This window comes from Myotis yumanensis, unplaced genomic scaffold, assembly GCF_028538775.1.
Source record: "Myotis yumanensis isolate MYYU_CA2020_CCGP unplaced genomic scaffold, mMyoYum1.0.hap1 SCAF_1, whole genome shotgun sequence".
Lineage (NCBI taxonomy): Eukaryota > Metazoa > Chordata > Mammalia > Chiroptera > Vespertilionidae > Myotis > Myotis yumanensis.
Window position 1 is genome coordinate 59,603,658 of NW_027223752.1, and position 27,744 is coordinate 59,631,401.

The 27,744-nt window shown below is 38.2% G+C and overlaps 1 protein-coding gene across 1 annotated transcript; it reads left to right on the plus strand.

Moving 5' to 3' along the window:
- The first annotated feature begins 267 nt into the window (after positions 1–267).
- PYGO1 (pygopus family PHD finger 1) lies at positions 268–27,738 on the plus strand. The gene is made up of 3 exons (XM_070422230.1): positions 268–393; positions 17,433–17,518; positions 18,998–27,738. Exons 1-3 carry the CDS (start codon positions 345–347, stop codon positions 20,120–20,122), a joined length of 1,260 nt encoding a protein of 419 aa, XP_070278331.1. The 5' UTR covers positions 268–344; the 3' UTR covers positions 20,123–27,738.
- Positions 27,739–27,744: the final 6 nt, after the last annotated feature.

The window sequence follows — 27,744 nt, forward strand, 5'->3', positions numbered from 1 at the left end:
CCGCCCGCCTCCCTGTCAGCGGCTCCTCGGGCGGCGGCGGCGGCGCTCTCGCCCGCACGTGCCGGCCCCGGGCGGGGGGCCGCCCCCAGGCCGAGCTCCCCTGCGGCCCCCGCGGAGCCCCGCCGGCCCCCGCACGCCGCCCGGCCGCCCCGAGGCCTCGTCCTCCTCCCAAACTTTGCAAAGTCGGCCCGCGTCCCCGCCGCCCTCGGCCGCGCCTGGGCTCGGAGGCTCGCCTCGCCGCCGCCGCAGCGGCCCCGCGAGGAGGAGGAGGAGGGGCCGCCGCCGCCGCATCAAAGAGACCGAATTCCCGCGGCCTGGGGGGGAGTCATGCTTCGCGGTCTGTAATGTCAGCGGAACAGGAGAAGGATCCCATTTCGCTGAAGAGAGTTCGAGGTAAACCGAGACGGGCGCCGGGTGGAGGGGGTCCGGGGCGCGGGGGGCGCGGGGGGCCGCGGGGAGGCCACCGGGCTCGGGCCGGGCCTAACTCCGCGCAGCCCGCGTCCCGCCTGCGCCCGGGGCCGAGGCCGAGGCTGCGGTGGAGGCGCGCGCGGCCCCCGGCGCCCGCTCGCCCCCTGGCACCCGCGCGGAGCCCTCGCCTCCCCGACTTTGTGCCGGGAGGCAGTTGTAGGCGCGCCCAGCATCCCTTCGCCCCCCGCTCCTCTTCCTCCTCCTCTCATTCGCAAGACACAGCACAATAGGAACCTCAGAGGGCGAGAAAGAAACACACACTAACCTCCCCCTCCCCCCCGAACGAGGCCCACCCCCCAAGAAAGTAAGTTGGGCTGCACGCGAGTTGACATTCTGCAAGAAGGTGCACCGGCCTCCGCGGCTCACCGACCCCCTCCCCGCCCTCCAGCAGACAACAAACACACAGCGCATTTCCCCGGGCTCAGGAGGAGAAACTGTCCGTGCAAAGGGCACGTTCGCTGTTGGCTTGCGGATAAGACTCGAATCGCCCCAGATCGGTCTCATGCATGATTGGTTTGCTTCTTCCTTGCACACGTTAGGCATTTTGCAGCTGCCTTGCTATCTAAGGAAAATCAGAAGGAACGATGCACCAGACAAAAGGCGATGCGTGTAAGTTGCCAGACCCCAGGTGCTGTCTGGACGTTTGGAGGATAGCCACAGCTCTTATTTGCAGCCCTTAAATAGAGTGAAGGTTGAAAAAACCCCCAACATGGGTGTCCTACCGTTTGTTCATTGAGCAAATATTTGTTGAACATCTACTGTGTGTGTGTTCGCGCGCGCGAGGCACGGTTCTTGGCCCTGGGATGGGACAGTGAACAAAGCAAGAGGCAGTCGTCACCCAGCAGAAGTCCCCACTCTGGGAAACAAATAAGAGGTGCAGAAGGTCAGTGACAGGTGCGGTGGCGAAAAGCAGAGCAGGGAAAGTGGCTAGGGCATGCTAGGGGGGTGCGGAGGTGACAGTCCCATGCATGCGGGAGAGAGCGCTCCGGGAGCTTGCTGTTGGCGCAGAGACCCGGAGGAGGTGATGGAGCAGAGCCAGGTGAGGATGTGCGGGAGGAACTGCATATGTCTGGGCAGAAGGAACGGCGAGTGCAAAGGCCCCCCGGTCTGGAATGTGCCTGGTGAACTCAAGAAACAGCAAAGAAGCGATTGAGCTGGCGCTGAGTGAGCAAAGGGAGAGGAGGAGGAGCTGAGCTTGGGGATGAGGTGATTGTGTATTGGGGGGCCTGGGGGGCCTTCAAAAGATTTGGGCTTTTATTCTGGCAGGAACTGGGCGTTTTGAGCAGAAGAGGGACTGATCTGACATATTGACAGGGTTTCCCTGGCTGCCCCTGTGGAGAAGAGACTGTAGAGAACAGGTGGCAGCAGGGAGGCTAGTTAGGAGATGATTGCAATAATCCTTTCATCCAAACACGATCGAGTGCTTTATACATCAGTGAGTAGGCAGGTACATTTCCAATGGACTTAAGTGATGTAGAGATCAAGGACCATGGCCATTCATCTATGTTCTTGTTCCAGGTGACTAGAGATTAAATGCATGGAACTGGCTTTTGACACAGTAACAAGGTGGTATTCAAAACCATCCACTCAAATATTTAGATAGAGCTTGCTTTTCTTAGCCATTTAAGCAAACACACAATTTAGAGCAGAATATTGTGCTTAAAGGCTTATTATCAGCACAGTCTTTCATTTGGTGACCGTTTTCTGTTTCAGCTCTCTTTTCTGTTTGTAGTTGCGAGTTGCCAAAGCCTTTAAGGAATAGGCCTTTCTGAGATGCAATGATTACTCTGATCTTTTTGCCATAATATTTTTCCTATTATTATAAATTATTTTAGGGTTGAAGGAAAAGGAAGGGAGCTATCAAGTTTATATCTTTGAACTCAATTATCAGTCTTAATCAAATGTAATTTTAAATAAAGTGGATATATGTTTTATTGTGGATCAGGAGCACAGACCAATCTTCATGTTGTTCCAACTGCTTGCTACTTTTAAGTTTGATGCCTTAACTGTTGGGAGTTGGCTCAGGTGTACCAGAATAAAAGGCAAAGTATTCTTTAAAATAAAAATTCAATGTAAAAGTGGGGTTTTTAAAAAATAGCAAGTCATTTTGTAATAATGAGAACATTAATTTTTAAAAACATTTTTGGATTATTTTATAGTCCATTAAAGGTACCAGAGTATCTACATGAGCTCTCCTGCAGCACAATTCTGTTGAACTTCACTGTCCTGGAATTTTTGGTTATAATTTGTGTCATTAGATTTCATGCAGTATGTGATGTTTACAGAGCATAAACTCTTGAGTAATGCTCCTCAAACTTTCCTATCTACTCGTATATACAGACAGACTTTTTAATAGTTATATATTTATTTCATGTGTATTATAAAAATAAGTCAACAAACTTCTTGTTTAGGATAAGGCTAAGATATTATAAGTGTACTTCAGATATGGCAAAATTATGACGTGAATGACTAAGGACTTTACAGTAGTATACTCTGCTCTGCAGACCAAACGCATCATAATCCTATGGGATGCTTATTAAAAATGCACATTCCTGGACCCACAGAATCAGGATTCCTGGGGGATTTTTCTCCACCTTTAACAAGATCCCCAGTGTTCTTTATGCACACTAAAGTTTGAGAGCTGCTGATGGTAGACCTAGATTGCAAAAGTGAGTGGACCAAAGGAAGCTGATTTGTGGTCTTCTAAACTTGTCCCGATATTTTAATATTAGATTCAGAATTGCTCTTAAATGGCAAAGTATCTTACTCCTACTGTCTATCAGGTCTTACCACTCCCAGACCCTCAACACTTGATTGTAAAACACATCCATGAGGATGGGTACGATAGCTTGAGTGTCTTTCTATTTCTCCCCTAATTGCTTTGTGAATGAATGAGTTGAGTACATGAAGTAATTCATTCGTATCTTTTTTTCATTCATATCTTTATCTTTTTAATTGTCCATAATCCCTTATACTACTTGTTTTTTTTTTCTCTTAGAATGTTACCTATCATACTTATTTTAACCAACATTCCCATTCTCCATTGTTTTTAAAACTCTTAGGTGTCAATCTGATGACAGTATTCATTTGATTATTCAACAAATATTCATTGAGCACTCATAGCGCCAGACAGTGGGAATATATTGATTAAGAAGACATAACACTTGTCTTTAAGACATTTTTAATCTAGTCCAGGATAATGGCAAATAATCACACATTTATAAACAGCATGATAAGTACTGTGGCCATCTACAGGAAATAAAGGTACATATAACCTATCTTTAAAGAAACCATGAAAGACCTCCTGGAAAAGAGTTCTAAGAAGCAGTGGGTAAAACTATATACAAGTGTAAAACTACATATAAGTGTCCTAGCTGGTGTGGCTCAGTTGGTTGAGCATCGTCCCATGCACGAAATGTTGCTAATTCGATTCCGCAGTCCAGGCACATGTGGGTTTGATCCCTGGCCGGATCTCTCTCTCTTTCTCTCTTTCTTTCTCTCTCTCTCTCTCTCTCTCTCTCTCTCTCTCTCTCTCTTCCTCCCTCCCTCCCTCCCTCCCCCTCCTCCCTCCCCCCTCCATCCACTCTCTCCAAAAAAAAAAAAAGTCAAAAAACATTTAAAAAACTATATAGGAGCAATAAAAAGAGCATGAGGGATGAGAAAAAGGTATAAGAAATCAGTGATGATTTTGAGGCACTTTGGGAGAAAAACCACATTTTGAAGTAGTGAAGTTAGTGGTGCAGATGTGACTTAAAAGAGTTTGGTGGTATGCCCAGCTGGTGTGGCTCAGTGGTTGTGTGTTGACCTATGAACCAGAAGGTCATGGTTTGATTCCTGTCAGGGCATATGCATGGGTTACGGGCTTGATCCCCAGTGAGGGGTGTGTAGGAGGCAGCCGATCAATCATTCGCTCTCATCATTGATGTTTCTGTCTCTTTCTCCCTATCCTTCCTCTCTAAAATCAATAAAAATATATCTATATATAAAAAAAGAAGCTTGGTGGTAGACAGAAAGACATAGCCAATAGCTTGGAAAGATAGAATCAAGAGAAAGTTTGTATGGGTCTCTTTATTTTTTCTCTCTTGTAAAAAGGTTTAAACGTATTTGTAGACTTAACAGAAGAATTTGATGTAGAGGGAGAGGAGAGAAACTAAAAAAGCAACAGAAAAAGAGAGTAATTTCTTAATAAAGCATTCAATACATGTTTTTAAATATCTACCATGTGCTAGGCACTCACTGTTCTGGAAACAGATGAAACAGATAAGGCTTCTATTCTCATAAATTAGATCTCTGCAGATGAGAGAAGGGTAATAGCATCAAGAATGCAAATGAAGAGTTAGTTTTGGATAAAAAAGAATGGAGGAAGAAAGACAGAAATTTAAAGATGGAGGAAAAAAGAGAAATTTAAAGATGAAGAAGGAAGCTGAGACATTCATTTCAGTTGAAATGCTTTTAACCAGAGTTAGAAATTACATTGGAAAGGTAAGGATGTATTTTAGAATGGGATAATAAGACAGAAATGTCATAAAAGTGCTAAAAAGTAGACTTTACTAAAAATATAGACTATATAGGTGTATGGAAGATTTGGATTAAGATTGGAGAGGAAGCATAATTTATGTAGTCACAGAATCAAGGGGTCGAGAAGGTGAGAGAATGTCTAAGGAAAGAGTTTTTGTTTTGTATTTTTGTTGTTTTGTTTTCTAATTGGTACATGTAAGGGGAAGGCAGATTAGTAGGAAAATGAGTTTGGTTTTCAACACATTGAGTGAAAATCCCCCTGGGATGTTCCAGGGTACACAGCAGACATAATGGTTTGGAACAGAGGCAGGTGATCAGAGTCAGAAATAGGAATTTGGAAGTTATCAGTAAACAAGTGAATGCTAATTAATGCCTTGGGAGTAGATGAGCTCACTCAAGAGAGTGGAAAGTGAGAAGAGAAAAGACATTTTGGAAACACAAATATTTAGGAGACAAAAGAGGAAAAGAGGACCCTGAGGAGTAGAATGTGATGGAGTAGCTAGAGAGTTAGAGGAGAAAAACCATAAAGAATGGTCTCACAGATATATGTAAGGACAAGTGGATTTATAAGATATTAATGAATTTTGTTTCTAAGGTATTGAATGAAAGGTATCTATCTGTGAGATATCTAGTATGCTTTTTCTCCCATAATCCCTATCATTTATCCAGTGAACCAAACTCATCCCTCACTCCCCTCCCAATAGTGTTCCAAAGTTCTAAAATATATGCCCCTTAATATGTGTGGTTTTTTAAAAATATATTTTTATTGATTTCAGAGAGGAAGGGAGAGGGAGAGAGAGATAAAACATGGATCAGCTACCTCCTGCACGCCCCACCCTGGGGATTAAGCCCGCAACTCAGGTGTGTGCTCTGACCAGGAATCAAACGGTGACCTCCTCGTTCATAGGTCGACGCTCAACCACTGAGCCATGATTGCCAGGCAGCCCCTTAATATGTTTTGAACCCATCATCTCCTGGACCTTTCCATCACCACTTTAATTCAAATTTTATCTCTTTGGTTATTATGGTAACTCTCTCACTGGATTCCTTGCCTCCCATTTTGTCCCTGTTAATCCATTTTCCACATTGCTACTGATGGTGATAAATGACTACCATCTGCTAAGTACTTACCAAACAGTTTGCTAAGTGGTTTAAATAGATCATCTTTTATCCTCTCAATAACCCTATGAGTTAGATGTTATTATCATTCTAGGTTTACAGTTGAGGCACTAATGCTCAGAGAGATTAAGTAATATATGGTTAAGTAACATATTCAAGCTTACCCAGCTAGTAAGTGGCAAAGCTAGAACTTAAATTCTAAAGCCCAAAGTCTTAGTCACTATGTTCCAATGCCATAGTGCTCCTCAACACAGTTCAGTCATGTTAATCTTTTTGTAAAATTCTTCAGTGGTTCCCATTGCTTTTAGGATAAAAATCCAACCTTCTTATATTGGCCTTTTTTCATTTGGCCCAGGCCTACTGCTTAGTCCACCACCCTTCATGTTCTGTGAAGTGTTCTCCCTTGTCTCATATGCTCCCGTACTGAAATATTCATATTTCTTCTCTAGACATACCATGGTCTCTCTTGCCTATAAATCTTTCTTGGCACATCCTGTTAAGGCATGCCCTCTTTTTTCCCCACCTTTGGTAAGACACTCATCTTCAAAGCATCAGCTCAGTTGAAACCTGCAAAGGTATCTTCTCCCTCAGTCAGGACTAGTTGGGAGTACCTTATGTTCCTTCAACATCTTGTGCTCATCTTTATCATAGTATTTATCATGTTAAATTTAAGACTTTCAATAAAAAAGAAAAAAATTTTCCTCTAGATTATGAGATGCTTACAGGATGAATTACTACGTTTATTTCTATACTTAGAGAAGCTTAACAAGTGTTTTTTTAAAAATATATTTTATTGATTTTTCACAGAGAGGAAGGGAGAGAGATAGAGAGCCAGAAACATCAATGAGAGAGAAACATCGATCAGCTGCCTCCTGCACGCCCGCCACTGGGGATGTGCCCGCAACCAAGGTGCATGCCCCTGACCGGAATCAAACCCGGAACCCCTGAGTCCGCAGGCCGACGCTCTATCCACTGAGCCAAACCGGTTCTGGCTTAACAAGTGTTTTTGAGATCTAATTTGATGAATGTTAACAAAGAGGTTTTGGTAACCAGGTAATGTGGTCTTCCTTGTTTGCTGTCACCAGAGGTGTGGAAGAGTTACCTCTTGGGAAGATTACACAGTTCTCTCTTCTAGCACTCTTATTCCAGGCAACTCAAGATGTCTGTCATCTTTTTGTTTGTTTTTTGTTTGTATGTTTGGTTAATCCTCACCCGAAGATATTTTTCCATTAATCTTTTAGAGAGAGTAGAAGAGAGAGGGAAAGACAGAGAAACATCGATGTGAGAGAAACACATCGATTGGTTGACTCCTGCAAACTTCCTGACCAGGGCCCCAGCCAGGCTGGAGAGGAGCCTGCAACCAAGGTACGTGCTCTTGATAGGAATCAAACCTGGGACCCTTTGGTCTGCAGGCCGATGCTCCATCCACTGAGTCAACCAGCTAAGGCTCTAAGTCAACTTTATTATCAAGGTGAGCTGTAAGGTATGGTGAAGAGTGATTTTAGATCTTCTTGTTCCAAGTCTCTATGGACATGCTAATAGTAATATTGAGAAACAGTACAGCATTTTGACTCTGTAGCCTGACTGCCAGGGTTCTTATTCCAGGTCTGCTATATACTAGCTGTGCTGTCCTTGACAAGTGACTTAATCTCTCTGTGCATCAGTTTCCTCAGCTACAACGTGAAAATAATACTTATTCCATGGAGTTATTTGAAGGATTAAACAGATGAATATATATAAAGCACCACTGACAACAGTGGTACATTATAAGTTATCTGAAAGTGTTAACTTTTTTTTTATCTTCAACCAAGGACATGTTTAGAGAGAGGATGGGGAGACAGAGAAAGAGAATAAGGGTGAGAGGGTGAGAGAGAGAAACATCGATGTAAGAGAAAAACATAGATCAATTGCCTCCTATACACGTGCTGACCGGATATGTAACCCACAAACTAGGCATGTGCACTAATGGGGAATTGAACTGGCAACCTTTTGGTGCATAGGACAACGCTCAACCAACTGAGCCACAATGACAGGGCCATGTAAGTCTTTACTTTTAAAATCAGGAATAGAAAGTTTAAAATATAGTAAGGAATGTGATCAACATTCACTTTTAAGTATATTGAATCAATTAATGAATAACTAAATGACCTACAGCATATTCTTTCTCATTTTTATTGGGAGTACGTATGGAGTGAAAAGCAATAAAGGTTTTCTTCTCTTAGGGAGTAAGCAGTGAACAAAAATATATTATAAAAACAGAAACTTCTCAGATTTGACAGTTTTGCTGAGAAAAACAAATACAAACTGTTTATTACATGATTTTTGTGACTATTTGCAGCTTTGTCCTCCATAATTTCTGAAGTTTATTTTGTTTAAAAATTTAGCTGTCATTGTTAATACAGTAAGTTTATTATTAGAGATATTATTATATAGAGTCAGCTTACACATAGATACCATCCACTCACTTTTATAAGCTTAAACTTTAAGCCAATAATACAAAGATCACTAGTTTGGGGAGACAGCTGGCACAGGAATTATGTGTATTTGAAATCCTAAATACCTGATGTTGAGTGCTTTCTGAATTTAATATTTATTAAGTACACAGATTGATCTAGGTGCTGAGCATCAAAAGAGGACACTTTCTGCCTTGCATTCTAAAAAGGATACGAATTCCGTCAAGCATTTGGCAATGCTTGATGACTGAAACAAAAAGTCATCAAGCATTGCCAAATGGTTGACAGGATTCGTATAATACTATATTCACATATTCATAATATTTTCATTCCATGGTAGAGACCATCATTACAGAAGTATATGTTTCGGGTCAAGACAAAGCTATTAGCTAAGATGTTCACATCCATAGTGTAAATGATATAATAACCTGACATTATATCCCAAATTTCTGTGCCATTATGAAAAACTGATATTTGAATGTCCATTGAGTGTGTTGACACTGCTGAATAGTAGATATTTTAATAGGATGTTAGATACTATAGAAACTGGAGTGAAGTGAGCTTATGGTATAGCTTTGTCTAAAGGAAAGCAACTGAGAATTAGTATTTGACTGCCCACTGTGTGCCAAGCAGTGTGTTAGGCACTTAGTTCATTCAGGCTGTTATACCAGTAACAGAACTAGAGACCCGGTGCACGAAATTTGTGCACAGATAGGATCCCTAGGCCTGGCCAGTGATCAGGGCCAATCGGGGCCTTCCTTCATTCCATACAGCCCCCTGGTGGTCAGCGCACGTCATAGCGAGCGATCGGACTCCCGGTCGAATTCCAGAGGGGACACTTTGTATATTACCCTTTTATATATATAGATATCATAGACTGGGTGGTTTATAAATAACAGAAATTGTATTTATCACAATTCTGGAGGCTAGGAAGTCCAAGTTCAAGGTGCCAGCAGATTTGGTGTCTGGTGAGGATTCACTTCCTGGTTCATAGATGGCGCCTTCTCCCTGTGTCCTAATATGGGTAAGGGGTCATTTAATCAGAATAAGATACATACTTAAACCAATCCATACATGTATTAGAATATGTACTTATTTGGAATGATGATAAAGTAAGTTTGTTTAAAGGAAAATATTAATTATAAAATAACTTCATAATTAATATTTAGGTTGAGTGTCATCCTGTGCACTGAGAGGTCTCGGGTTTGATTCCTGGTCAGGGCACATGCCCAGGTTGTGGGCTCCATCCCTAGTAAGGAGCATGTTGATTGCTGTTTTCTTTCTCTGCCTCTCCCATCTTCTCTCTTGGAAAAAAAAATCAATAAAAACATTTTAAAAATAAAATTAAAACAATACAGTCATGGTACTTATGAGAAGTTAGTATCACAAACCATTATTATAAGTAAAGTAAAGTTAAAAATGAAAATTTAAAATATATAAAAATCATGCTGCTATCTATAATACAGAATAATGCTTTCATTCCCTTTGAAGGACTTGGGGACCAAAATAGATTGAGTGTTCTCCACCTTCCCCACCCTAAATATATGTTTTTATTATTATTAATTTTAGAGAGCTAGGAAGGGAGATACAGAGAAAGAGATATCCATGTGAGGGAGAAACATCGATTGGCTGCCTTTCATACTCAACGGTCCAAGCAACTGGCCAGGGCAGGATTGAGTCTTTAAAAGGAGGATTAAAGCCCTAGTTGTCTTGGTTTAGTTAGCGTGTTGGCCCAGGGTCTGACTAAAGGGTTTCAGGTTTGATTCTGGTCAAGGGCATGTATCTCAGTTTCAGGTTCGATCCCTGGCCCTGGTTGGGGCATATGTAGGAGGCAACCAATCGATGTGTCTCTCTCACATCTATGTTTGTCTCTCTCTGCCTCTCCCCTTCCCTTCTACTCTCTCTCTCTCTAAAAAGTCAATGAAAAAATATCCTTGTGTGAGGAGTAACAAAAAATAAATAAATAAAAGGAGGAGTAAAGATATTATAATTAGACCTAAGAAAATAAAAGGCATAAAGTAAATAATCCACAATTTATAAAAAAAACACAAAAATAAAAAGTTATTTTATACCTAGAAATGATTTCATTTAAAATATCTTTAATTTGTGGAATCTTTAGATGGGAAATAATTACTTCATTTAATAGAGTAGACTCTTCTATAAGACTATGAGAAGAAATACAACTTCAGCTTCCAGCTCTGCATAAGTTTGAAGGGTGAAAAGAGAGGTTAAGAGTATTATTTTGCTTGCTTGAGATTGATTGTCATAATGTAGGATGATAATATGTAAACAGATAAAAGTTCTTAAGATGAAAGAGGCTTCTTGTTCCATTCTGACATACTTTCCCACTCTGTTCCCCGTGTGCATTCAGAGGGCAGTCGGCAGGTAGGAGTGAGGAGATGAGATGAAGAAATTTAATTATCTATACTAATAAAAGGGTAATATGCTAATTAGACTGGGTCGACCAGACATCTTCCGGACATCCGACTTCCTTTTGGACAAAGTCACAGTGGCAGGGGCCGAAGCAGAGGTGGTTAGGGGCGATCAGGCCAGCAGGGGAGCAGTTAGGGTGCAGCCAGGCTGGCAGGGGAGCAGTTAGGGAGCGACCAGGTTGGCAGGGGGTCAGTTAGGGGGCTACCACGCCGGCAGGGGACCAGTTAGGGGGTGATCAGGCCGGCAAGCAGAGGCAGTTAGGGGCAATCAGGCAGGCAGACAGAGTGGTTAGGGGCAATCAGGCAGGCAGGCATGTGAGTAGTTAGGAGGTAGCAGTCCCGGATTGTGAGAGGGATGTCTGACTGCCGGTTTAGGCCCCATCCCACAGGAGCCTAAACCGGCAGTTGGACATCCCCCGAGGGGTCCCACATTGGAGAGGGTGCAGGCCCAGCTGAGGGACCCACCCCCTGGTGCCCAAATTTCGTGCACCCAGCCTCTAGTCTATATATATAAAAGCCTAAGCAACTGTCCGACTGACTGTTCAACTGGTAGCTATGACGTGCACTGACCACCAGGGGGCAGACGCTCAAAGCACAGGCATGGAAATGTGGAACAGACTGATGAATCTCAGAGGAAATGGGGGAGGGGGGAGGACAGGAAGAAATTAACCAAAGATCTTATATGCATACTAGAAGCCCGGTGCCAGTGGGGTCTCTCGACCTGGCCTGCGGAGATCGGCCTGAAACCGGCTCTCCAACATCCCTTGAGGGGTCCCAGATTGTGAGAGGGTGCAGGCCAGGCCGAGGGACTCCACTGGTGCACAAATCCATGCATTGGGCCTCTAGTTAATAAATAAAAGGGTCAGAGTAGCCAGTGTTACAATAAGCTTTAGCAGTTCCCCTTTTCTTGGTTCTGTGCCCCACAACTCTCTATTTCAGGCTGAATTGTCATTGTTTACCTTGCAAAGTTAGCACCAGCAGGTATATAGAGCAGACAGGGAGAAAGAAGCTTTAGTACCAAAAGTTAGGGTAACCGAAATAACTGGTTCTGTAACTACTACTTTCCCTTCCTTGGATTCTGACCTCTCACTTCATTTTTAAAGAGTGAGAATTATAGAAATTCTTGGTAGTCTATGTTCTAATTAGCCCTGATGAATATGAATCTGATCTATCATCACTGATTATGTCATGGAGAAGAACCACCAGTATTACAGATAGCAGCAGGAAGGATGTAGTGAGGCCAAGAGTCCGAGCCATTGGAAGTGTTAGCCGGTTCCCAACTTAACAGTAGTTTGACTTTCAATTTTTCAGCTTCCTAATGCTGTGAAAGCATTATGAAAACATAATTTGAATTTTGATTTTTGATCTTTTCCTGGGCTATCAATTTTGATCTTTTCGTGATGTTGGGCAGTGGCAGTGGCAAAAATGTTCAGTAACAGCAGCCACCAAGGGAGATAGCACAGTACAGTACGTAAATCTAGAACAGGGTGAATGCACTGTCTTAAGCTTCTATGACAATCCCTGCCCCTTGGAAGCTGGTAGTGATTTACAGAATTTTGAGAATTCTCACTAATAACCCCAAGTCTGCAGGGAAGCAAATTAAATCAGTATTTTTATTTTCCCCTTTGAGTAAGGAAAAAAAAGAGTGAAATAGAAAACATTAAGAAAAAAATAAAGGCCCGACTGTCTCTAACAGAAGTCTCCAGGGACACATACACACTGAATCAGGGATCAGGGCACACGAGGGATTTCCCCCATGCAACTGTGTTGTTGCCCCCCTCCCAATTAGGTAGATGTGCATTTAACAAAACCTCAGAATTATTCTAAAGAAATACAACAGGTTTATCTTACTAATATAGGCAAGCATTCTAAAGAGCTTATTAGCATATTTGGTCATATAAAAATGATAGCATTTATATAAAAATGAATACGTTGGGTTTATTTAAGGAATGTCAGGGGCTGTGTGAAATATTAAAACAGTTTAAAGGGGGGGAAAATCATGATTATCTCAATAGATGCAGCATACCACCTAGACCAGTGGTTCTCAACCTTGGCTGCACATTAGAATCACCTGGAAATCTTTTGAAAATCCTGATTTCTGGGCCTCATCCTCCGAAAATTCTGTTTCTCTGTTAATAATGTTGTGGGCCCACCCCATAACAAAGAAACAGAATTTCCGGAGGATGAGGCCCAGAAATCAGGATTTTAAAAAGATTCCTAGGTGATTCTAATGTGCAGCCAAGGTTGAGAACCACTGACCTAGACCAAGCAAACAATCTTACATGTGAATAAAGGGGAGTCAAAAGTCACCCATGTTAAATCGGAGCAGATAAAAGGTTTGGGCAAAGTTGCAAGATAAAATAAAAGCATGATAACTACGTAAACATGCTATGGCAAATGAACTAACAAAAACAAAGAAGACAAAAAGAAGCAGCATGAAGAAGATGAAGAACCCATAACCTACTGACTTGGAACTACCTCACGTGTACTTCGAGTGGTAAAACTTAATAAAACTAGCTCAAAGACAAGATTATGATACAACAAAATGAGATGAAAGGTAAACTGTAGACCTAAGGAAACAAATTGAGGCCCAAAATAATATATTTTCAGAACAAATAAATTAGAAATAGGGAACAGAATAGAGATAGTTAGCAATTAAATTACATAATAGAAAAGCTTTCTTCAGATAATCAGAATACAGATGAAAAAGACAAAGAGAGTGAAATCAGAAGAGCTAACTAATAAATATGGAGCTAAAATTTCTCTAGTACAATAATGAGTGCCCCTGAAATAGAACACTCAACAAATGCAGCAGGAAAAGTATTCAAAGATATGATAAAAGAAAACTTACCTGAAATGAAGATCTGACTAGAGATAGAAAATATCCTGCTAATGGGGGGAAAAACAGAGAATAAGATGGGATTTTATATTGTTCCCAACTTTCAATGCTATCTAAAATTGAAAAAAGAAAAGCCATAATTTCTTCCACTTAGTGCTTTTCTTAATGTCTTTTCTTATCCTTAGGGGATTCTTTTGCAAAATGTCTCTTTTGGTGAAGAAATATTTAGCATATTCTTCAGTTTTATCTTATTTCTTTTATTAAATTATAATTTAATGCTTTCATTTTAACAATAGCATCCTATTTTTGTAAAGGTATTGCTTTTACTCTATGCAAAAGGAAAAGTTGGTAGGTAGATAGTAAGCTAGGTGTCTGGAGTGATGTTAACTTAGTAGTAACTTAGTAGTTTCTGTTTGGTGAGAATTGAGATATGTATCAGAGTCTAGTCAGGAGACAGAAACCAATTGTTTTTAACAATATATTTAATATCAAGTATTGTTAAGAGATACTAAACTGAAGTGGTAAAATGGGATACAAAAATTTTCAGAAATACAAATACAAATTTTCAGAAATACAAATGGGATACAAATATTCTCAGAAATATCCACTGGGGGAAGCAGCTAACATTTCTAAGGCTATGGGACAAACGAAAGAGGTTGGGGTTACTAAAATATATAAACACACAGGAGGGAACTAAAATTTATGGAACTAAAATTCAGATCTCTGAGAAGGGGCTGCTATTAATGCCTCTGAGCATGGAGTATGGGTCCTTTGGGCCTGAGACTCAGAACCTGGTACTGGTGTCTGAGGAGGGCACAACAAGGCTATTTGGGATAATAAGTGATATATAAAACAATATTATTTTGTTCTAGATCGCTAGCCAGAATAGGCAATACCTTTCCACCCAGAATTCTTCCTCTGTGTCTCTCAGTAGGGTTTTTAAAAAGTTTTTATTCATACTGATCTTATGCATTTTTAAAATTTTTAAACTAGTTTAGTTTTATTCCTATAAATGAAAACTCTATTTTATCTTTGTATATAAGAAAGCTCTTGATGTTTAGTTATTAATATAACATCCAGAAACCTTGCTAAATTTTATTGTCTATCATAGGTTTCACCTATGTTATTTAAGCTTCTCTAAATGGCTGCTTTTATTTTGTTATGTGGAAAACTATCTCCAATACACTGTCTCTTTATTGACAAGTACCATTTGGACTACCCTTATAAAGATATCATTACTGGTCTCCTGATTCTACCCCTATCTCATAACCAATTTATTCTTAACACAGCTGCTAGTGTAATCTTTTAAAAAAACATAAATCATATCACTTTCCTGCTCAAAATCCTTAAATGGTCAACCATTGTTCTTCAAATACAATCCAAAGTTCTTATCATAAACTATAAGGTTCTAGGTCTTAGTCTGCTTGAGCTGCCATAACAAAATACCGTAGACTGGTGGCTTAAACAACATAAATTTATTTTCTTACAGTCTGGAAGCTGGGAAATCCAAGATTAAAGTGCCAGCCAGTTCAGTTCCTGCTGAGTGCTCTCTTCTTGGCTTACAGTTGCCCACCTTCTTGCTGTATCTTCACATGGCTTGTCCTTGGTGTGTGCACCTGGGGGGATGACCTAATGTAACCCTAAGTACCTTCCAAAGGCTCCACCTCCAAAAACTACACACTGGGTTAGGGCTTCAGCATATAAATTAGGGGGGATGGGGGCAGACATTCAGTCCATAACAATCTAAAATGATCTGGTCCCTGCCTATCTCTTCAAGAGGTATTCTCCATAATCCCTTAAAACACCTCTTATAAGTTTTTCAAACACATAAAGCTCCTTTCTACTTAATAATTTTTACACATGCTGTTCTGTCTGCCTAGAGACTCTTCCTTCTGCTCTTCACATGAAAGATTTGTTATCCTTTAGGTCTCAGTTTAAATAGCCCTTTCCCAGAATCCACATATATGATCAGGTCTTCTCTATTACCTGTCAATTCATTTTTACTAACCTATTACAATTGTGTATTTGTATATGTGTATACATAATTGTATTCTTTTATCTACTTTTGTATATGTTTGGAATTCTCCATAATGTTTTTTAATGGGAAAATTTTCATTGATAAACTTTTTTTACTCTCTTAAATTCAGTTAAGGTTTTGCCTTGGTATACCATAATTATAATTTTAGAAATGATTTGTATATAAAGACATTTATACATGGATTTTCATTCCAGAACAGCAAAGATTTGGAAACAACCCAGATATCAGTGGGGGAGGGACCAGTTTAATGAATTATGGTATAAAATCATACTATGAAATATCCAGGTATTAGAGAATGGAGCAGTTCTGTATGTAATAAGAAAATAGGTATAGTTCATTGTGTATAGCGTGCATGCCATCATTTGTGTCCATATGTAACCAAAAAGATACAGGAGTGGCCCTAGCCAGTTTGCCTCAGTGGATAGAGCATCAACTTATGAACTAGGACAGTGATGACGAACCTATGACAAGCGTGTCAGAGGTGACACGCGAACTCATTTTTTTGGTTGATTTTTCTTTGTTAAATGGCATTTAAATATATAAAATAAATATCAAAAATATAAGTCTTTGTTTTACTATGGTTGCAAATATAAAAAAATTTCTATATGTGACATGGCACCAGAGTTAAGTTAGGGTTTTTCAAAATGCTGACAAGCCGAGCTCAAAAGGTTCGCCATCACTGAACTAGGAGGTCATGGTTTGATTCCCAGTCAGGGCACATGCCCTGGTTGTGGGGTCAATCCTAATAGGGGCTGTGCAGGAGGCAGCCGATCAATGATTCTCTCTCATCATTGATGTTTTTATCTCTCTCTCTCCCTCTTCCTTCCTCTCTGAAATAAATAAAAGTGTATTTTTTTTAAAAAAAGATACAGGAGTGGGCAAGAGGAGGTTTATAATTGTTCGTATGGAAAAAAGATATGCAGGTTATGATTATTACAATAGCTTTATTAACTCAAAAGAATGTTACAGTAAACCTACCCTTATCTACCCCTATATTATACTGGAATTTATCTGGATTATCTTTCCAAAGATAGACCAGAATCTAGTAATAGTGGTTACCTCAGAGACAGGGAATCAGATGACTGAAGAGTCAGGACGGACACTTTCTTTTTCACTGAAAGAGTAACAAAAATACTATGGAGGTAGAGTGAATGACTGTTTCAGGCTGGAATTATGGGGAAGACTTTTCAAAGAACAAAGATAATAAAAATTTAGTATTGCTTTTATCTAACAAAAGTAGAAACTATGTAAATAGGTAATTATAATAGACTAGAGGCTTGGTGCATGAATCTTTTCACAGGTGGGGTCTGGCCAGCCCCATCCCCAATTGGGATGTGGGGAGTGATCGGGGGTGGGGTGATGGGCAGGGAGTGGGGGAGGTACCACCAGCGGTTGGTTGACCAGCCCCTCCCCCTGGTTGAACTCCTGGCTGAACTCCCCTTCGAACTCCTGGTCAAGGGGACAATTTGCATATTAGCCTTTTATTATATAGGATATTGCTATGATGTATATAAAATGATTTCACATACAAATGGAAATATTATCTAGATTTTATTTATTTTTAGGTGGTGATAGTGGACTGGATGGGTTAGGAGGACCAGGTGTACAACTAGGAAGCCCAGATAAGAAAAAAAGGAAGACAAATACACAGGTAAATTGACATTTTCTCATAATTGCAGCTTTTCTTCGCTGATATGATCAGGCTGTTGAGGTAAATTGAAATTTGGTCATGGGGCCCTGGCTGGGTTGCTCAGTTGGTTAGAGCATCATCCTGATCTGCCTAGGTTGCAGGTGCAATCCCTGGTCAGGGCACATACATGAAGCAACCAATGAATGCATGAATGGATGGAACAACAAATAGATGTTTTTCTCTCTCTCTCAAATCAGGTTTTTAAAAAGTTTAAAGAAGAAAAAACTAAATTTGGTCATGGTTTTTGTTTTCTATCTTCATTCAGAAACTAATAGTGAATTCTGCAATGAATTTTTTTTCTCTGCAGCTAATGGCTATTGCAGAATTATAGGCCTAGAGTGTATATTGCAAGCGGGAAATGTAGGCAGAAAAATTAAAATGCTTATTCTTAAGTCTAATTTTAAAGATATAGATGTCCATAGTTCTATTACAAGACATATATGGAGACAAGTTTAACCTGAAGTAACAATGTTCAACTATTATAATAATTCAGTAGCATGTGTGTATCATGAAGTAATCATGGTGGAGATATCTTTTGTCTATAACCTGTGGTTGTAATAAGCAATAAAGCCTTTGCAGGGTTTATTCTCTATAAATTTGAAGCATTCTTTTTTATGATAAAGACTGTGAATAAGGATAATGTATGTACAGATGACTTTTTTCTATTTTGGCCACCATCTTTTAACCTTGTAGTGTGACTAAAACTGGTACTTTATTTTTCTATTCTGCGGCCTAGAGCTTTGGGGATAAGTTAATAGCTATTTCTTAAAGTTAAGCTAGAAAAATATTTAGATCCTGTTTATTGTTTAATTGTATGGTTATTTAGGGGTATAAGAGGTATTTTTAGTTAGAATTTTAAGTGAAAGATTCTAGAGCAGTGATGGCGAAACTATGACACGTGTGTCAGAGGTGACACGCGAACTCATTTTTTTGGTTGATTTTTCTTTGTTAAATGGCATTTAAATATATAAAATAAATATCAAAAATATACATCTTTGTTTTACTATGGTTGCAAATATCAAAAAATTTCTATATATGACACAGCACCAGAATTAAGTTAGGGTTTTTCAAAATGCTGACACGCCGAGCTCAAAAGGTTCGCCATCACTGTTCTAGAGTTATAGGCAAGTATGTTAAGTGAAAATTGTGGTAATGAATCTTCTTTTAAAAGTTAAATACTTTTGGAGTTTGAAGTAACAATGGATTCATGCTCAGAAAAGCATTACTTCCTTTTCTAAATGAAAGAAGCCTATACATTTTATTATTAAATATAATTACATATAAATATTTGGAATTTACAAGTGAAGAATTAAATATTCATAACACTGTAAGCGAAACTTTACCAAAACTAAGTTCATAAGTGTTAAGATTTTATAACAGGATGATTTTAATGACTGCTTTGATCAAAAACATGTATTTTACTTAACATTCTCATTTTAGGGGCCTTCTTTTCCTCCATTGTCTGAGTATGCTCCGCCACCGAATCCAAACTCTGACCATCTAGTGGCTGCTAATCCATTTGATGACAACTATAATACTATTTCCTATAAACCACTACCTTCATCAAATCCATATCTTGGCCCTGGGTATCCTGGTTTTGGAGGCTACAGCACATTCAGAATGCCACCTCACGTTCCTCCAAGAATGTCTTCCCCATACTGTGCGCCTTACTCGCTCAGGAATCAACCACACCCATTTCCTCAGAATCCTCTGGGCCTGGGTTTTAATCGACCTCACGCTTTTAACTTTGGGCCACATGATAATTCAAATTTTGGAAATCCATCTTATAATAATGCACTAAGTCAGAATGTTAATATGCCTAATCAACATTTTAGACAAAATCCTGCTGAAAACTTCAACCAGATTCCTCCACAGAACACTGGCCAGGTATCTAATCCTGACTTGGCATCTAACTTTATGCCTGGAAATAATTCAAATTTTGCTTCTCCATTAGAATCTAATCATTCTTTTATTCCTCCCCCAAATACTTTTGGTCAAGCAAAAGCACCACCCCCAAAACAAGATTTTAATCAAGGATCAACCAAAAGCACTAATCAAAATTCCTCTGCTCAACCACCTCACTTAAATATGGATGACACGGTGAATCAGAGTAATATTGAACTAAAAAATGTTAATCGAAACAATGCAGTAAATCAAGAGAATAGCCGTTCAAGTAGCGCCGAAGCTACAAACAACAGCCATGCGAATGGGACACAGAATAAGCCACGACAACCTAGAGGTGCAGCAGACACATGCACCACTGAAAAAAGCAATAAATCCTCTCTTCACCCAAGCCGTCGTGGTCATTCTTCTTCCGACCCAGTGTATCCTTGTGGAATTTGTACAAATGAAGTGAACGATGATCAGGATGCCATCTTATGTGAAGCCTCTTGTCAGAAATGGTTTCATCGGATCTGCACTGGAATGACTGAAACGGCTTATGGCCTGCTAACTGCAGAAGCATCAGCAGTATGGGGCTGTGATACCTGTATGGCTGATAAAGATGTCCAATTAATGCGCACTAGAGAAACGTTTGGTCCACCTGCAGTGGGCAGTGATGCTTAATCACAGGCATTAACTAAAGTGGGGGTTTTTCCCTGTGTGTTACAGAGGTTCATTGACACAGGATTTTAATGTTTTACAATATTTTTTTAAATGCACATGCAAAAAAGATGATTTACCTTTTAGTTTTTATTAATATTCCACTTCATTACTAGTGCAAATTTTGTATTATCTAAGTTTGCTATCTAGGATAATATATATGGGGGTGCTTTAGAAAGTATTTTACAAATAAATGTTAGTTGTTAATCATAAAAGCCTCTTGAAGCTTCAAAATAATATGTAGCAAATGTAGGCAAGTTTTGACTTAAAAGTTAGAACCAGTGAAAAGTGTACATTTCAGTGCTGAACTTTGGCGATATCACATTAAACATTTAGTTCAAAGATATTTTTGAGGATCCATTTAATGTGGTGTTTTAAAAATATATTTTTATTTATTTCAGAGAGGGAGAGAGATAGAAACATCAATGATGAGAAAGAATCATTGATCAGCTGCTTTCTGCATGCCCCCTGCTAGGGATTGAGCCCACAACCTGGGCATGTGCCCTGACCAGGAATCGAACTAGTTCATAGGTCGATGCTCAACCACTGAGCCACACCGGCCAGGCATCCATGTAATGTGTTTTCAGAAAAAATAATATGTGTAGCTATATTATGGAAGAAAGCATACATTTAATGGATGTTTTTAAAAATAATAGCATATGACACCTGATTCCTCCCTAACTAGAGTTCTTAAAACTAGTGACTTTCATGTTTCAAGTCAGTCTCTTCAGGATATGTTTGTACAGATATGAGACATATGTTAGCATATAGAAGATGCTCACTAAGTATTTGTGGATTAACTTGTAGATTGTACCACATGAAACTGCTATTATTCAATCACTTGAAAATTGACTTCAGTTACTAGAGTTGATATAATGTTTGTTTTTAGTTGTGGCATTTAGAATTGTAACAGTATTATGCTTTTCTCTCTTCCATTTTTTAAAAATTATTGGTTGTTACTGTTTTCCAGAGAAATAAATAATATGGTATCCTCAGGAGAATTGTGAATACTTTTTAACACATGATTTCAAACTGAGACATATTGCAAATAAAAGTGGTAGAAACATAAATTTGGCATTAGAGCACTCTGCTGGCGGAAGACATATTCATTGATTGTTTGAAAAATCTTGTTCTGGGGATCTGAATTCAAAATGGTGCCTCAAGGGAGATCAAAATCCATTTTAAGCAAAGATCAATTAAGAGCCACGGTGAAAGCTAATTTACAAACAACAATTCAAGTCCTTGCAAGAGACAGTCTTTGCTATGACTTGGGAAAGTGTAAAATGGACCTGAGAGTATCCTCTTGAAAGATGATACAGAATGGAGACAGTTGGAGGTCTACTCATTAAGATGAAGCAGAAACCCAGTTTTGGAGTGGAACATAACCTGTGACCAGAAAAAGAAAAAAAGGATACTGTGACAATTGATAGTAATTTACACAATGGTTGGGTGTTGGTGAAGCTCCCAAACTTGCGTCATCACCAAAAAAATTCTGAAGACCATATGGTGACATGAAAGGAATACTGAATTACTACTATTTAAACCCTGGTGAAACGACAGCAGCAGCATATTGCCAAGAAATTAAAATTAGGCTTGAAAAATCCGATTTAAAAATGATCCTGTGGTTAATAAACATGAACCCACACTTTTATGTGACAGCGCTTGACCTCATGTGTCAAAAGCTACTAAAGCAAAGTTAGCTGAATTGGGCTATTCTATCACATCCATCTTAGTCACCAGGCCTTTATACAATGAACTACCATCTTTTTCATCATTTGGAGCTTTTTCTAAGAAATAACATATTTTCCAATTGAGAAGAAGTAATTGGAGAATTTGGACATTTTAAACAGCCTAACAAATGGTGACTTTTATAAAAATGAAATGTTTAATATCCTATTAGAAGAAAATTATTAATTCTCATGGTGCATATTTTGATTGAATAAAATTTATTTTTATATACAGTATTTAAATTTTGACCTATAAAAACAGCAGTTTCATATGGTACAAGGTAATGTAAGTTTTTCTCCATTTACCTGTGACTAGTTTGAAGTGAATACAAAATATTTTCAGTAGTTGTAAAATAACATATCTTTACAGTTTTAGGAAATGAAATAGACTCTAATAATAGGTACTACTCTGTGTGAAAACTTTGCCAGTTGAAACAGTCAAGTTGAAATGCAGTATTTTTGGCTGACTGAGATTTGATGTGTTCAGTAGCATACTTGAAGATCCCAGTGTGCTTACACTGTAGCTTTTGTTAGAGATAGAAATTTTTCTAAATATTTAAGGACTTAATTATGTTGTTCTTGAAATCCTAGTGAGTGCTGATTTTAAGACATGATGCACTGCATGCTATATGCTCAGTACTAGCATCAGGTCATGATTTTCTTTATGACTGAATGCAGTTAGATAGATATTTATAGAACCTTCCAATGTTTGCAGGAATTAACACTTACATGGTAGTACTTGAGTTGTGCTCATTGCTAAAACTGATTATGCAGTCTTAACCCTCTGTTGCTTACAGTTTCAATAGTTAGTTGTTTTGTAAAAATGAAACCACCTCTCCCTAGTTAGCCAAAAGGTACTTGATTTGTAATGCAATTATTTCATTATCCATTTCCAAGTAGTTGTCTTTAAAATTTTACAAGTGGATTTTTCTTCAGGTATTTAGGTTTTCAGAGTACCTTATTTAAATAAGGATCTGTAATTATTAAAAAGAAAAACCAGTGGTTGATTCTGACAGTGAATCATAGGCAAACTATAATCATAGCTGATGAATGTTTTCATGTATTTGCATTAATTTTCTTACGAGTTCTACCTTTGTCTCTACATAATACCAAGTCAAAAATTATCTAGATACTTTTTGGTAGGAAAAGTGATGAACTATAAGAATGGCCAGATAGTAATTTGTCCAATTTGACCCAAAGAAGGCTGTTACACAAATTGGTGTGGCTTTTTTAGGACAAGCGATGAACTGCCCTAAACATTTAAAAATATTCAGTGACGGAAAGAAATGTACATAGGTGAAATATTCTTCCTGTAGCATTGCACATTTTTGTTGTAATTATTTTCCTTCACTTAAAAGGCCTCATTACCATCACACACGCACACACACGCACATGCGCGCACACGCGGGCAGAAAATCTTGGAGGTTCTCCTACATTCTCGTTTGCCAAAGTTCAACCTGGCTAACCAGCAACAGTTAGGCTCTCCTCCCAAGGCTAGGTTACTGATAGAAAGTTCTAAAGCATCACCAGTTCCTTTCTGATAATTTGCTTTGTTAATTTCACTAGCCTTCCTGTGCACTTGCTTCTAGATGCTACTGGACTAATACTGAAACAGCTTAGCTTATAAAAGAAAAATAATTCTTCAGATAGAGTGCTTAGAATTTAGATTCGTGATCAGTGCTTTCCTTTTGTGTGAAATACTTTAGAGTATTACTATTATGATTCTTGTTATCCAAATTAGGAGATTATGTATATAACTGAAGATTTTCTTGTAATAGTGCTTATTCATAAATTAACACAATATAAAGAAATCCAATTTTGAGGTGTTTGGGGATTTTATTTGTTTTGTTTTATTTTTTAGACTCTGACTAGTGATAGGAGAAAAAACTCAGTAGTATGGGTCACCATTAAATCTGCCAGCTTTAGTCATCCAAATAAGTATCGGGAGTCTTTATCCAATATTCTTTCCAACTTGTTCATCTTAAACAAATTAAAAGTGCTAGTACTTATTGTCCAACATACTATAATGATTGTATTTAGTTGTAAAAATATATATAAACAATGAAAAGGGAGCTCTAATTAGTTTTTGGGTTTTTTGCAGTGCATAGAGGTCTCAGATGCATGAACATTTAGGCTATTTTAGATTTTTTTTAATTAAAAAATTTAAAAGTATTGAGGCTCCCAAAGTTTATTTGAAAATAGTGGTTTAGAACTCTCTATAAGATAATTAGATTCTTAGGGAAGCTCGTAAAGGCTTATTAAAGCATGATGTAGTTAACCAGTAGTATCATGCTGCGCACTCAGCTTCTTTAGGGAACCAATCGGTATAGGTGGGAAAAAGAAGCAGAGGTCTTCCTTTTTCCTGATGTGATTCAGGAAGGTTAAGTTCTTTGATGTGTTTCCCAGTTGTCCTCTTACTATCCTACACTCTCTGGTGGGATGCTATAGAAGCCAACTTGCCTTTTCCCTTCCTGGATGCTCTGTGCTTCAGAATTTCGTATCTTTCCTCCAATCAGAAATCCTATTTCTTTGTGTGGCTGTGGTTGACTAGATTTTAAGGGAAAGGTGTTTTCTACCAGGATGTGTGAATGAAGATCATGAAGAAAGTGGAATTACATTTCTTTTTTTTAAAAGGGTGTTTATTCGGAATGAATCTTTATCTAATATCAAAGGTTTCAAACAAAATGTCATTTCAGGCACCATAGAAAGCAGTATTTTTGTCGAATTGGTGACACTTTCTTGAGAATCTTTCCCAATTTCCTTTAGATTGTTGGGATTTAGAAAGTTTCCTTTCTTCTACTTCTCTGAACTCAGAAATTTTCTTCCCATTTGTAAATATTAGAATATCACCTTTTTCTGTATTCCATTTAACCAACAGAGCAGTATGGAAGTCACACCTGCATTTTTCTGACTCTTGGTACAGTGATGGGAGTTTAGAGGCACCCTTTGAGTACAGAGGCTAGGGATGGCATTAACATCTCCCAAGACAAGTCGTCTAAGGGAAAACGAAGGGAAGAAAGTGGCTATCTATACGCCAGACATTAATACATCAAAAACTGCCTGTATTTCATTGAAAATTTTTCATGAAGCCCAATGGATAAGTGTCATCTTTGTCATAGTTTGTCAAATTACTTGCAATTATATTAAAATGTATTCTAAATACCTGTACTTTCTTGTTCTGTAGATGATGTAGATGATGTTGCTTGTTAGTTAAAATATCTTATAAAAGAAAGTCCTGCTTCTTATCATGATGTATGTGACTTAAATGACTGTTTCATATTAAAACTATTTCTTCCTTATGTACTGTTTACATATACCTCTTTTTGGGATATTAGTTCAGTACTTTTATACAAATCTGAGTGTGTTCCACATTGGTGACATGTATTTTTGCAGTAATTTTTTGTTTTGTTCATAGAGCATGTCTAAAGTAACACATGCACTAGTGCTGTGGTCTGTTGCAAAATTACTGTAATTCAAATTGGAAAATAAAATGTTTCCAGACTTTGTCCAACATTTATTCCTATGGCAAAGGAAATTACTATGTAATACTATTTCTTATGCTGTTATGTTTAAGCTACTCTATGAAGTATGTGAAACATCAATATTTATGGAATATTAGATGGCCTGATATCTTTGAAATAGGAGAGAGAGATAAAATTTGATATTAGCAACTCATAACACTCATAATACAATAAATACTTCTTAAAATTTTTATCTTTTACAGTTATAACTTATTAAAGAGTTGACAGTGCATATTAGGATAATTTCACCCCATAACATTAAAATTATATACTAGACTGTGAACTGATTCTAATATCTTTCAACCAAAAGATATATCATTCACTTCACCATAACCAACATACTAACCTAATACTAATCTTCATTTATTAAGAAACTGTAGGCATAACTCAGAGATATTGCAGATTCCATTCCAGACCATACAATAAAGTGAATGTCACACTGAAGTGAGTCACGCAAATTTTTTTGTTTCCCAGTGCATATAAAAGTTACGTTGACACTATACTGTAGTCTATTGAGTGTGCAATAGCGTCTAAAAAACAATGTACATACTTCAATTAAAAATGCTTTATTGTTTAAAAAATGCTATCATCTGAGCCTATTGGGAAAATGGTGCCAATAGACTGGCTCAACACTGAGTTGCCACACACCTTCAATTTGTAAAAATATGCAGTATCTATAAGGCAATAAAACAAAGCACAATAAAAGGAGGTATGCCTGTGTTACAATGAAACTCCTCTAATTTACTTAGAATTTGTATCCATTGATACGAGGACTTTTGATTGGTGTTTACTTTGGACTAGCTAATGAAAAGATTTGTTAGTAGGAGTCAAAATTTTAAAGAAAAATGTTTAATCTTGAAAAATGTTTAAGCTTTTTAGGTGTATTTCTTTATGAATATTAGTTTACAAGTATTCTTTTGTCATGCAAACAAGTACCCAAACGAATTACAGTAAGCAATACTTGGCCAATGCAAATACGTATATTTGAAATTATATGCTTGAAAGAAAAAGAATGCTTGTGAGTGCTTAAACTGCATATCTTTAAAATATTCAAATTTTAAAACTTTTATCAATTCAAACTATCCTGAATTAATAAGTTTTTACTATGTCAGTGATGTATATAGCAAGATAAATGTCTACCTATGCTATGTTATGATATCTCTATACATCATTTTTTTGGCATGGTTGTTGTGGTATATTTTGTACATTTTATTGTCGAGTATTGCTAATATTGACATAGCAATAAATCTGATTCAGTTCTTAATATTTTTTTAAATGCCAGATGCCATACTGTATAATTCCATTATATTTTACTTGAATACCCAGTGCTTTCATGGGTCTATTTTTTGTGTTAAAAGTTTAGCATTACATGTTAGGAATTTTTTTTCTGGTGTTTTCACATGGGTCTGTTTATATTTAAAACATAGGTTTAAAGAAGTATTAGTATTAAGTGATTCATGAATTGCTTTGTGGAAAAATTTAAACTATGAAGTGACTAGGTTATTCCCATATTGTTTATTTTCTTTATGAGGTTAATGTATAGGCTACAGTTTTCGGATAAATAAAATTGGCTTGGTAACTGATAGAATATAGCAGTTAATGGATAGTTTGAGTGTCTAAGGGCTTCCAAGTATTAAACCAAATAGTTCTCAAATCTCAATTACTTTTTAATAATTACTATAAATAGGGGTAAGCCAACTCGTCCTTTTTCTTTTAAAGATACTTAACTCTTACAATTTCCTCCTTCTGATCTCTTTTTCTTCTTCTTAAACACCATGCAAGAATTTAAAAATGGAGTTTAATTCATCTTCTACATTGTAGGGGTTTTTTGTGTGTGTATTTTATTGTTTAAAGTATTACATGTGTCTCCTTTTTCCCCCATCAACCCCTCCCTGGCCACTCCCACCCCCCAGGACAAGCCCCCACTGCCCCAGTGTCCCAGTCCATTGGTTATGCTATATGCACGCATACAAGTCCTTTGGTTGATCTCTTACTCCCCCCCACCTCTCCCTCCACTGCCTTCCCTCTGAGGTCTGTTCTGTTTGGTGTTTCTCTGTCTCTGGCTCTATTTTTGTTCATCAGTTTATGTTTACATTGTAGTTTTTTATTCTGTAGATTAGTAAGGTAAGTAGAGGTTTTACTCTCAAAACAGCTCACGTTATTGTTGGTCATTCTTTTCAGGGATCATGCTAAATGTCATTTGTGCATTGTATAAAGAATGTTATTTATCCAGTACTTAGACCTATTAGTAGAAATTATGTATGGCAGGCTTTCTTGAACAATATGTATTGTAAGTTTGTTTCCTACAGTGTTATGCTTCAGATTCTTTTAAATAAAG